At 42.6% G+C, this 13,319-nt stretch overlaps 1 protein-coding gene across 1 annotated transcript; it reads left to right on the top strand.

Moving 5' to 3' along the window:
- Positions 1–1,042: 1,042 nt before the first annotated feature.
- LOC102294861 (outer dynein arm-docking complex subunit 3) lies at positions 1,043–6,068 on the top strand (the record flags this gene model as incomplete). Its single annotated transcript, XM_005951932.3, is given in 5 exon segments — positions 1,043–1,254; positions 2,433–2,554; positions 2,808–2,885; positions 5,652–5,837; positions 5,967–6,068. Coding segments are annotated over 5 exon segments (537 nt in total), but the record flags the coding sequence as incomplete, so codon positions are not given.
- Positions 6,069–13,319: the final 7,251 nt, after the last annotated feature.

The following is a 13,319-nucleotide window of genomic DNA, read 5'->3' as shown; positions in this document are numbered from 1 at the left end:
GACGACCAAGTATCAGAGGAGAGCAAGTTAAAAGTTTGATATTGAGAAGATGATGGAGAGATATTAGACCTGATGGCAATGACCTTATTTCTGAAATAGTTCATAAACTCATTGCATTCGGACGTTGAGTGAACTGGTGCACAAGGAGCATCAGGAGAAACAATACTCTTAATTGTTTTAAACAAGAATTTAGGATCTTTCTTTTTTGAAGCTATGAGGTGTGAAAAATACTCTGTTCTGGCATTTTTCCACATGTCATTTAGCAAGAGGATAGATTCTTTAAGGTGTAACTTATAAACCTCAAGTTTGGAAGCCTTCCACAAACGTTCTAGCTTGCGACAGTATCTCCTGAAATTACGAATGTTTTCATTTAACCAAGGATGAGATTTCAAACGTAGGACAGTACTTTTTTTCAGAGGTGCCACTATGTCTAAAATAGAAGTACACTGGTTATTAAAGGATGAGACAAGAGAGTCCAAATCATTGTAAGTCATTTCAGCGTCAAACATGGCAGAGAACCTTTTGCCGGCGTTCAGGTTTATGATTCGCCTTTCAATCGTTATTTTGGGAGCCGGGGGATCCAAATAAAACGACAAGTTAAAATATATGCAGCTATGGTCACTCACATGGACATTTTCCACACGAATGTCATTTATATTTAAACCCAAGGAGAAAACAAGGTCCAATGTGTGACCCTTTACATGTGTAGGGCCAGAAACATGCTGCATAAAATTAAAAGACTCTGTGATAGTCATGAAGTCAGCAGCCATATTACAGGATGCATCATCAATATGAAGTTAAAATCTCCCAACATTACCACCTTCTCTAATTTAATAATGGATGATAGGAGGTCGTTAAATTCAGTTAAAAAGACTCCGGCAGGGCCAGGAGGTCGGTAGATTAAAATACAATAAAAGGTGTGTTTTTGCACGTTATCCCAGTTTGATCCTGTCTATGTAACGGATCTGGGCCCTACAGCTTTAAGCAGCTGCGCGCTCCCGCGGACGGCAATCACTTTCTGGCACAACACCTGAACTATCGCGAGACTCAGCGATCCTTACTGGAGTGAATGGAGAATGACGCGACTATTCATTCAACGAGCCCTGGTTTAGCTTTAGGTGTACACGTTGCTAGGCAACACTGCGACCAACTCCAACAGAAACAAAGGCTTCGTTTTCCGCCACTGACTGAAGGAAGTCACAGCGATGGCAGCTGAACACATCACGGGGCTGAAGCGGAAAATCAGACTGCTCGGTAAGTTTGTTCGGCGGGTTTCAGCTCAGCTGGAGGCAGCTGGTGCACCTTAGCGGCTTGTTCCGCTCTTCGTGTTCCAGGTGTTGCATTTTCTGCAGTTAATCACAGATTTGAGCGATGAAAGAGCTCACGGATAAAGACGCTTGCTGTCTCCAGTTCGTGTCGATTATGACAAAGTTTCGACACTTGCAACTGATCAGTGTCTTTAAATGAGCTGCAGAGAATGAATAAAACGACTTGTCTTCTAAAATTCTCAGTGCCCTAAACTGTGATTGATATTTTCAGCTGATATAAATAGAATAGAATAGAATAATACTTTAATTGTCCCACAAGGGGAAATTTGGTTGTAACAGCAGCCAAAAAGACACATATACAAACAAACAGTACACAGGACAGAAACATACACAATTTTTCTTACATATTTACATTAAGGACAATGGTTACTATAAACAGAGAGTACTGTACAGTTATTAAATTAAATAAAATTTAAACAACAATGTTATTGTTTGTATAGTCTCCAAAACACCTGGGACTGATTACTGAAGATAATGATTTGTTTAACACATGAGCCATAGCTTGATTCTCGTGACAATCAGATCTGTATTATGGAGGTTCTGCTTCCATCCTGAATGATCGCTACTCCTCATCTGAAATCCCATCTAATGAATGTAAATAATACAGTCGCTGTGATGTAAACACAAGCAACAGCGGTCTGTCTGTCTGAGGCAGGTGTACTTTAATTTTATATAAAACAGTGCAACCTTATTTTGGTTATATCGAGCAACAGCTGTGACCATCTGACAGGTACACTCAGGGTCCTGCTGAGTTCCATCTTTCTTTCATCAGAAGAAAAAAACGATGGCACAGAAAAGCACAGGTAGGCATCCAGCTTGAGGATATTTCATTTTAACTTTATGAAGCATTTTACAATCAGCATGATTTACGCAGTTATCTCACACAGCTTTTTCATTACTCACATCTGTGATAAACTGCAGAAAGTGCAACACCTGGAACACAAAGAGTCGAGACGAAGCAGCTTAGTGAAAAACAGCAAACTGCCATTTAGGTTCTTAAATGAACTTTAACACTTATAATTGACTTAGAGCCGATAAATTCAGCAGGTGACTGTGGGTCACCTGTTTCTCTGTATTATTGGTGGTGATGAAACGTGTCCATAGAGGTGGAGAGAAAAGCGTGCTATGACAGACATGAAGCTGCCATCATGAAGAACCAGGAGCTGATCCATCAGCTGAGGGAGGACAACAGGAGGCTGCACAGGAAGCTGGCAGGAGCTCATGCTGTAAGATGGTCACAACACAAGCTAAAGATGTTTGAATGCTGATCTGAACTTTATTTAATTTAAAATAAAGAAGATAATAGTGCAGTCACACACAGACTGAGAAACCTGGCCTACCTAGCTGGAAGCCATTTATGGTCCTTATGAAGCTGGAGACAACAATCCTCCTTCTTTTCCTCTTTTTTAACCACGTTTATCTCACTCAAAAAATGTGTTTTAGAATTCATTTTTGGTGACACTGCTGTCTGCCTCTTAGCGTGATGAGCAGGTGATCAGAGCGGCCTTTCAAAACAGAGCAAGGGAGAGGGAATCCTACCGCAACAAGTCTGTGAAGGTGAGAGGAAGCCTGTGCACGCACCCTGAACTCCGATTTTACTTGAAATGCAGTACTGTGAAGAAATAAGTCCGCCAGTGACTGAGCAGCAATTAGCTGCAGCAATGTTTTTGTGACTTTATCAATCTGTCACATCACTGTGGGGCAATTTTGGTCCACTCTTCTTGACAGCACTAATTCAGATTTGACTTCATTAATCCCCAAAAGAGCTTTTTGCCTGCAGCTTACACATAACACACAGTCTTTAAACCAGCTTTGATGCACAGTAAAGCTGAGATCAAGAAAAATAACATAAGGATGAAATAAATAAATAGAATAACAAGGAGAAATGTATAAGAATAAACATTCACAGAAATATTCATCATCTGTCAGCAGTAAGTAATCTAAGAGCTGAGAAACGAGGATTTTAGGTTTCTGAATTTTAATGAAGGACTTTAAGTTTAGTTTATTCTACACTGGGTCGGGTCCAAGGTCACGGCGACCAACTTATAACAACACTGCCGAGCGAGTTTCTATCCTTGATACATACTGAGCCAGCAGATAAAAGAAAATCTTCAAAGACTTTCAATAAATGAACAATAAAAATGCCATAAAACGTCCCCACTAACACATTCTCTGTTGATCCTGTTTTATGATGGAGATATTTGACAAAGGCTGTGCCGAGATATTTATAAGATTGCACTATTTCACAAATAACACTGGCTTTATACTCGGGGTTACGCGTCTGAAATCAATGATCATTTCTTTTGTTTTTGACACACATTTAGCTCCAGATAGTTATCATCACACTACTTCACAAATTCAGGCGAAACAGGGCCGTGGACACAGTCAGAGGACAGTGATATCAGGCAATTATAAATCTGTCCTCAGAAGAAGTCCTGCAGCTGTCGGTATACATAATAACGAGAACACATCCCTGAGGGGAACCAGAGCATGACACAGTCCTGCCGGATATTTGTTAACGAGGACTTGTCGACTCGTCAGTAGGAAGTTTAAAGTCAGCATCAGGAGCTGTTCTGGGAGTTTGGAACGTGAGGCTGCGTCTTATTAAAAGCAGAGAGGTTGGCAAACAGAAGTCTAACGTGAGGACTGGATTTTTTGAGGTGCTCTTAGACAGACTTTAATATAAAGGGTTTAGCATCATCAAAACTTTCACTCTGCTGATGAACAAATTACGAAGGATCAAGTTTACCATTAATGGGGGATCAAATAACACTTTAAAGATCTTTTCCAAGGTTTTAATTACCAGAGTCATGTAAGCGCAACGTGAAATCATTTGAAGTTTTGGTTGTAGGGATAGGTACTGCGGTTTGCACCATTCATTTCTGCACAGCTCTCTGAGTTCTGCAGCACCTTGATTCTTTGGTTTTCCAGTCGTTCTATTGGAAATGGTGCTCATCCCGATCAAACTGGGTCATCAACATTATCGCGTTGATGACCCAGTTTGGTCCGAGCTTTAGCTGTGGAACAGATGGCCTCACACTGACTCTGGAATACTTGGGTATGTAGAGGTGTCCACGGTCCACTCAGTGACTCATATGTCCCTAAATCATCAGTCCTCCACGGCCCTTAACCTTTAACATGCTCACTAAGGTGTGCAGACTATCTGCTAAAGCTGTTTTGGGTTTGTCATGTCCAGCTGCATGGCACACAAGATTTGGACCCAAATGCAGGACAGGAAAGGAAATAAACTCAAAATACAAAACAAAGGCTGGCCAGGAACAAGGGTCCAAAACTAAAGAGCCAACAGTTAGAAGAGACGCAACCATGAGAGAGGACACAACAAATAACTGAGACAAACTGAAGGAACAAATAGGCATGCCAGGGAGGGCAGCTAAACCTAAGTGAGAAAACAAGACAAGGAATGTAAAACTAAAAACAGAGCACAAAAGACAAAAAACCCAACAAGGTAAAACAAGTAACAGATCTCAGGAAATAAACAGACTTGACACAGAGAGTGCAGGAGGCAGGAAAACAAACTCAGGGAATTACAAAGGACAGAATCAGGGCTGAGAATAAAAGAGAAAATGAGCTAGAATACCAAACTGAAAAAGGCAAGAAAAAAAGAGCAAACTAACCTTCCTGTCGTGATCGGGTCAAATCGCCCCGATTTACGACTTAAAACACTCATAAATATTGTGTTTTACATGTGATTGCCTCCAGGCCTTATGACATCCTCCACACTATGCACTTGAACATGTAAACGTGATGAGCACTTCTTTCAGTGAATTTTGAGTGTTTTAATCAACCTTGAATCTATGGAGTTCCCGGTAAAAAGTGACCACCATAGGAATTTCACCTGAATTTTGGTGAAAAATATTTGTTATTCTAATTGAAGAGCTGATAAAACAGACTGGGAGGGGGTGCACAAAACTGGAGTGCTAAGCAGAAAGACACACAGGTGAAAATCCAAACCAAAGGCTAACAAACTGAAGATATCTAACAATGATAAGCAATAATAAGCAAAAAACTACAAAAGGAAAAAGACTGACTGAGAAAAAGGATCATGAAGGGCTTTTGCAGTTTCTCTGAGCTTGTTGTGAGTTCACTGGAACGTCCTCTTCTGTGAAGATTTTGTTAACATACCTGAATTCTGTAGACCTGCTCACACCGATGATGATCAATCAATTAAGTGTGATTACTTACATTTTTAATTCCTGTGGAAGCAGCAGGGTGTTCTTAGTTCTTCACAGGACTGCACACTAAATCTGTTGTCATGGTCCGCATGCATGACTGCACTGCATTCCTCCTCTGCATGTCTCACAGGAGATCATTGGAACACTAGACGACTGCGTGCTATCCAACAGGAAGCGTCTTAATGCCCTAAAACATGGCACTGAGATCTATGAGAGGCGCCGTGGAGAGCTGAAGATGGAGTACCGGAGAATGAAACCAGAGCACAGTGTAGCGCCCCCTGGTGTTCGCACTTTGAAAAAAGAGGAGAATGCCATGGTAGTTACCTCTCTGATTCAAAAACAAAAAAGTGTCATTGCCTCTGAGTTTCTTTTTATATGGTTCTCATTTGTTATAAGATGTGCAGGTCAAAGGTCACAATGAGCAATGATTCGTGTTTGTCTTCAGAACTTGCGGGTCCTGGAGAACAGTCTGGAAAAAAGCCAGTTTAAGTGCAAGGAGGCCGAGAACATCATGATTGACTACCTGAAATTAAAGAGTCACTTACAGGTCAGTCCGGCGTTCCTCGTAAAACGCAAGACTTTGTTGGCACCGTCTCCTGTAACGGTTTGTGTTATATACTTTTGAAACAGTCACTGCAAAGCTGGTCTCTGAAAATGGTTATTTTGGTCTTTGCTCTCAGCATTAATTCTGTTTTAGGCGTTAGCAGACACCTGCATGCTCGTACCTGAGCACAGTCTCTTAAACACTTCCTGTAAGATCTCTGTACTCTGCAAAATCTGCTCTTTGAGCCTGACGTCATTAGCCGTTTCTGGGTCCAAAGTCAAACGAACACTGCAGCATCACTGAAAGTTACAAACTGTCTAAAATCTTTCATCTTTAATACAATGATCAGCGTTGCTGCTTTATAAGGTTTAAATTAAGTTTAACATCCAGGCATCCATGAAAACAGGATTTATTAAATTTAACGGAGTTAGAAGTTAGCAGGAAGTTAGCTCGCTAGTTTCCACCTAAACATGATATAGCATGTTCTGACTGAGAGATTTCTAAAAAAAAATTCAAACGTACAGCTCTGCTTGTTAAGTCAAAAGACATGACGTCGTGGTCTCACTCCAAGCGCTTTATTCGTTACGCCATGTTTTACTGCTCACACACAATAACAAAAACTCACCGTGGACCGTGATATAACAGAAAATAACAAGTTAACAATCTCCCTCTTTCTTTTTTTAAAAATAAAAATATAAACACGGCAGCACGGTGGTTAGCACTGTTGCCGCACAGCAAGAAGGTCCTGAGTTCAATTCCACCATCAGGCCGGGGTCTTTCTGTGTGGAGTTTGCATGTTCTCCCCGTGTTTGCGTGGGTTCTCTCCGGGTACTCCGGCTTCCTCCCACCGTCCAAAGACATGCAGCTTGTGGGGATAGGTTAATTGGATAATCCAAATTGCCACTAGGTGTGAATGTGAGTGTGAATGGTTGTCTGTCCCTGTGTGTTAGCCCTGCGACAGACTGGCGACCTGTCCAGGGTGTACCCCGCCTTTCGCCCTATGACAGCTGGGATAGGCTCCAGCGCCCCCCGCGACCCTGAAAAGGATAAGCGGAAGCGAATGGATGGATGGAATGGATTGATGGAAAAATATAAACACCCCTTTTAAACATTTGTATACATATGTGTGTAAACAAAACAAAAAAAAAAACCATGTCAACTTTGTTGAACATACAGGAAACTGTCAGGGTCCTGGGTCATTTTGACCCAGCGTTTTGTGTTTCCTTGAAGTTCATTTTTGTGCCTTGTGTTTATTCTGATTTTGTACTAGTTTAGGGTTGAACCTGAAGTTTGGTGTATATTCAGCCCTACCTGTGTCTGTCCTTGGTGCTCTGTTCATGTCCCCGTGTTGTGTTGTGAATCAGTCTGTGTGTTTCCTGCTTTACTTTGAAGGCTCGTGTTCTGGATTTCCTGTTCTATTCTGAAGGTCTGTGTCTGTTGTCATTGTGTTCAGCTTGTGTCCTCCAGTCATCATGTGTATTCAGATCAGCTGTTCTTCCCTCCTGTGTGTGATCATCCGATTACCTTGTATGTGTATATTTAGTGGGTGTCGGTCTGTGTTCGTTGTCGGCTCGTCTGCGTTCTATGGTGTTCCGTTCCTGTCTCTGCCCCACACCCCTTTTGTATGCTCTCAGGTTTGTCATTTAGTTCTCCCAGTTTAGGTTTCTTCAGTTGTTTTCTCATGCTTCGTTGTCTGTTCTGCCACTGTCACCTGTAAATAAACCCTCACTCATATCATCAGTCGGCTGTCTGCATTTTGGGTCCTCCTTTTCCTCCAACACCACACGGCTCACCCCGCCAGCCGTGACAGAAACACTTCAATGTGCTTTGCTTTGCTTAAAGCATACTATCACTGCACACAATAAACAATAGTGCATTTTAATGCAAAGAAAACTTCACAGTATCCAGAGTCCTTCATCTCGTGCTTTTAGAAGGGTTAAAGGTGAAACTCCCTTTTTTGTCAGACAATCAGCAAGTTGGAATTTGGAATCTGACCAACAAACCTGTCTGATTTTCTTGGCTTGTATGAGCTCTTTAATGCTACTCATTTCTAGCCTCAGTCTCTTCTCTGTAACCTGCTTAGTGGACTTGAGTGCATCAAACAAGGAATGATTGTCAGTCACACAGATCAAAGGAAGAGCATTCAGACCAGTGTTACCAGTTGTAAGCTCAGAAAAAAGTGTTGCCAGGAAGACCGCAGTGTCTATTCCATCTGACATGGCAAGAGTTTCTCCTGCCAGTGTACTTCTGACCACACGCCTGATTTTCTTAGGCTGCCAAAAGAGAGGACAAAACTTTCCTCCTTTACCCATAAGGACGATTAATGTCCCTCCTTGAGTACCACCATCAGGAAGGTTACCAAAAGAAGCGTCACTGAAAACAACCAGTGCCAAATCCTCACTGTTACCCAAGCTCTGAGACTTAAGAGTCACTTTCTCTGCCTTAAGTTTACAGATAACTTTGTTCACTTCATGAATGGACTGCACAGTTGCATCTTTGATATTAGATCCAAGGCTGCATGTGTCAAACATCACATCTGGCCTCGTTTGTTTGGCAACCCACAAAATCTGTCCTATTTTTGACCCGAGTTGCTCCCATTCTGTTTCACTTAAGGAAGCATCCCTCTGTACAGCCCATGCTGCTTGTAACTGAACCGGCTGTAGGTTATCAATGTAAAGTTGTTGATGTGCCTCTATTACATCATTAACTGTACAAATGTCCATACCCTCTTGAGCCTCTCTGTCCTTGCCCGGATGATGCGGAACCTTCTACCAGATTGCAGAAGTTGGAACAGTTTGTTGCCAGGATGGGACGGGTCCTTCAATATCTGCGCTGCTCTAGTCCGGCATCTCCTGGTGTAGGTGTCCTGAAGCGGGGGGAGAGCAATCCTGCAGCAGTGTTCTGCTGTATGGATCACTCTCTGGAGAGCTTTTTGGTCCTCAACACAGCTGTTCCCAAACCAGGATGTGATGTTCTGTGTGAGGATGCTCTCCACAGCGCCTGCTAGAAAGTCCTGAGGATCTCTGGAGAGACCTGAACTTCCTCAGTTGTCGTAGGTGGTACAGGCGCTGCCTAGCCTTTTGCTCCATTGATGATACTGGGCTTGTAGTCTTTGTGCTGACTCCTTCTGAAGTCCACCACCAGCTCCTTGGTCTCGCCAACATTCAGCTGGAGGTGGTTATCATGGCACCGTGATGCCAGATTCTTCACTTCATCCATGTAGGCCGCCTCATCGTTGTTGGAGATGGCGCCCAACACCACTGTGTCGTCAGCGAACTTCACAATGGTGTTGGAGCCGCGGGCGGCCACACAGTCTGAAGTGTAGGGGGAGTAGAGCAGTGGCGAGAGGACACACCCCTGTGGTGCTCCTGTGTTGATGGTGATGCTTCTAGAGACGCATCTACCCACCCTCACCACCTGAGTTCTGCCAGTGAGGAAGTCCAACACCCATGCACACAGACGGCTGCTGAGTCCCAGTTCATTCTGCCAATAAAACACTGCGGGATCAACCTGTGATATTTTACCACCAGTTTTGACCATAATGTCTTTGACCTTATTGTACCAATAAAGTGAAGCATCTGCAAGTCCATACACACACTTTTTTAGTTTCCATAGAACATTGTCCTTGCCAGCTTCAGGTGGGGGATGAAGATAATGTCGCTTGACAGTTCCATTCCCTGCAAAAAGGCAGATGTAATGTCCATTTAATTCATTTTCCACTTGTTTTGATATATCACAGCTAGCACCAGTCTGAGGGACTCAGATGCACATGTTGGAGAGTCTTTCAAACCCGCAACAAGTCGGGCCTTTGGGACGATACCATTATTAGTTTCTTTGAGTGTACAGAACCGTCTAGTAGACACACATTTTTGACCCAGGTCTTTCACTTCATCAAACACGCCATTACTTTGCCAGTTCTCAATCTCCTTTTTGGCAGCATCAAAGGAGATATCTTTTGTTATTAGTACATCTACATCTCTGTTTTCAGCTTCAGTGCAAAGACCATCAACAAGTGACATGTCTAAAGCTTTCTTTTCACCTTCACTACCATCAGGCTTAAGATATTGCACATTGTACCAGTTTTTGTATTGCCCTTTTGCTTTTCCCAGTCTGCCTAGCACTCTGGCTGTATGTTGAACACCGTTGTCTCTGTTCGTAAAAGTGATCAGCTGTCCTGCCCTTAACTTTACATCTGCAGAGGAGACAGGATCAGTGTATGTAGAAGACTGTGTCATAGACATGTTACTGTAGTGTTAGTTTCCCTGTCACTAGTGATCTCTTCTTCCTCACTAATACTCTGTTCACCATCGGGTGCTTCTGTCTCATCATTTTCAACTGTGTCTTTGTTGTCAGTGTCATCATCAGTAGTACTCTGTGGTATTTGTTTATCTCCACTCTGTGCATTCACTTTACTCAACCTTGACTGCTGTACTCTTACAAGAGTAAGAGTCCTGCCCAATAACTACACCTGGACCCTTCCACTCTGTACAGTCGACTCGTTTGTAGTATACTTTATCTCCTGCCTCATATTTGTCATCTGTAGGCCCAAGTTGCTTGTGTAGTGCTCTCATGATCCCTTCTGAACACTCTGCCTCAGTAAATGCTTTCCTGGAAGCATGTAATGCTGATGTGTGTTCAGCTACTCTTGCGCCTACAGTTGTGCTTTCTAAGGCAGGTGGCTTATCCATCAACACAGAAGGAAGGTTGGGGTTTTGGCCAAACACAAGTTGATGTGGACTATAACCATGTACAGCATACTGTTTTTGGCCATGAGGGCCCAGTCTAACGCAGTGTGCCAGTCACATCCTTGTTCCTTTTTTACCTTCAGGAGGATTTCTGTAAGTGTCATGTTATGTCTCTCCAGTAGTCTGTTGCTCCAGGGACTATACCCCGCCGTTGTCTTTACCTCAATGTTGAAGTTTTCGGCCATGTCCCGAATCTCTGTGTTGTTGAACTCTCCGCCGTTATCTGTGTAGAGCTGTCTGGGGGCACCGTGAATGCTTATCCAGGTGTGAATGAAGGAGTTGACGATCTCTGCAGCTTTCTTTGTCTTTACGATGCTGCCGGCACTGAAGCGTGTGAAGTGGTCGATGATGTGAAGGCTCCAGCTCATGTAGAGCCATCGCTACTGTCTCATTATACTCAGAAACCAGAGATAGACCAACAGCAGCTCTCGGCTTGGTTTTGCAATATCTCTGATAAATGTCACAGTCATGATCTACCTCTTGCAGAATAAATGCACATTGTTGGTCTGTATTGACAGAGCTTTAGATGACTCTCAATAACCTCTCTGCAGATGCATGGCCAAACTGTTTATGAAGCTTCACAAGAACTTCGTTTCTCTTTTGTAGACATTTCAGCAGTTAGAATGAGAACTTCATTTTCATTGCAGCTTTCTGTAGTATTTTCACCTCTAATGTCTGTGAGGGTTTTCAGTCACCCAGGTCTACGATGACCTGAATGACTGAGAACCTTCACAGACATATTGGCGTACATTTTGGGAGGAGCACCCTTCAACTGGTGTGGGAGTATGAAAGGGAATCAAAAAAACTAGCGGCTTATAGGAACCATCTCCGTTTCAACCTGAGATGCAGAGAAAGCAGAGTTGTTCCTAAGAGCTTGCGCCTTGAATCCACTGTCAGGGGATACAGAGCAGACTTGATTCTACAGAGAGCACAAAATCAGCTTCTAAGTGAAAAGATAAGACAGGTCTATTTCACTATAGATGCCCTCTAGAGCAAGATTAGCCAGACTCTGCAGGAACTGGAAACCCTTCTACCCTCCAATCCTAGGGTTAGGCAAAATAGTATACCGTTGTGCATTATTAGTTGATTTGTATAAAAACACAGCTGCACAACAAAACAAAAACAACAACCACAAAAAATTGATACAACAAATTGGAAAACAATTATTCATCACTTGCTTGCTTCACAACAACACTTGGGCACATATTTGTGAGCGCACATGATACAGCGACTATCTTATCCAGCAAATTCATGTTCTCACCTTCACATGGCACCACAAAATCTAAATAGATGGTGTCATTTAGGACAGTGTACTTGGACCGTAGACAGCCTATAACGCGTTCTACATGGATCCAGACATGTGCCAGTTTTCGTGTTTCCTCCACATCTTTTGCTTGTAGCTGACTACGACCCCGTGTAAATGCTGGAATTTTTAAAGTGGCACCCATTAAGGCAACACTTTCCTTGATATCAAAACCCCGGTCAGTGAGCACTATGTCCCCAGGTGAAAGCTTTTGTAGAAAGCCAGATGTTTAAGCTATTCGTTTATCGCTGGTACGCCCTCCCCATCCTTTAGAAATGAAAGAGATGGTCCCTTGTGGTGTGATGCCAATGAGATATTTCATTGTGTGTCTACTTTTGTATGTGGAATACGTCTACGCCATGGCGCGTAAATTTTGTGCTCTCTCTATGAACAGTTCAAAACTGTCAATAATAACTGTCACCCGGTCACCAAACATCTCAACATACTGGTGTGGCATACTGGCCTGTATGCAATGTCTTCCAGGCCAGTGCACCAGTGGACTGAGGTGAGCATATAGTACATTTACAGTAATGTTAAACACAGTGGATGTGGTTGTCCGGCTAATATCAAAGAGGTGTGCAATATGTGCAATTGAAAGGTTGAGTCTTAAACGCATGAGAGTCAACAAGAGCATCTGAAACTGGGAAATTTTCCTGTCAGTGTCTGGCAAGCTTGGGCTGATTTGTTGTAGCACCCCCATTAGTAAAGCAAAAGAAGGCAGCCCTGTGTAGAATTTAACTTTAGAGTTGTTATCTTTCAAGAATTCTGTGTCTAATTTCTGTTTGGACAGTCCTTTTTTTAATATTAGGTTTTCTCCCTGCAGGTGTGCTACTTCTTGTAACCTTAGAGAACACATTTTACAGTCCTGCAGATCTTCATCCTCGTGCTGTGGAGTTATCTGCTGTGGTTGGATCTCAGCTGTAGTTTTCGTAGTGACTGGTGCTGAAAGACACACATGCATACAGACAAAGACAAGTTCATTTTATGTGCAAAAACAAGACACAGTACTTAATGTGGAAAAAGTGGAATTTATTTATGTACATTAACAATGTTACCTTAGAGCTGGGCGATATGAGATTTTTCCATATCACGATATGTTTTTTTCATTTCAGGCGATAACGATATCTATCACGATATAAGCCAAATAACTAAATTTGTAAGATTTAAATGTGCCGTTGCTCACAAGTAAAATGTGAAATAATCAGC

This window comes from Haplochromis burtoni, unplaced genomic scaffold (assembly GCF_018398535.1).
Source record: "Haplochromis burtoni strain Fernald_Lab_line unplaced genomic scaffold, NCSU_Asbu1 Contig_1212, whole genome shotgun sequence".
NCBI lineage: Eukaryota > Metazoa > Chordata > Actinopteri > Cichliformes > Cichlidae > Haplochromis > Haplochromis burtoni.
This window is presented reverse-complemented; position numbering and strand designations above follow the sequence as displayed.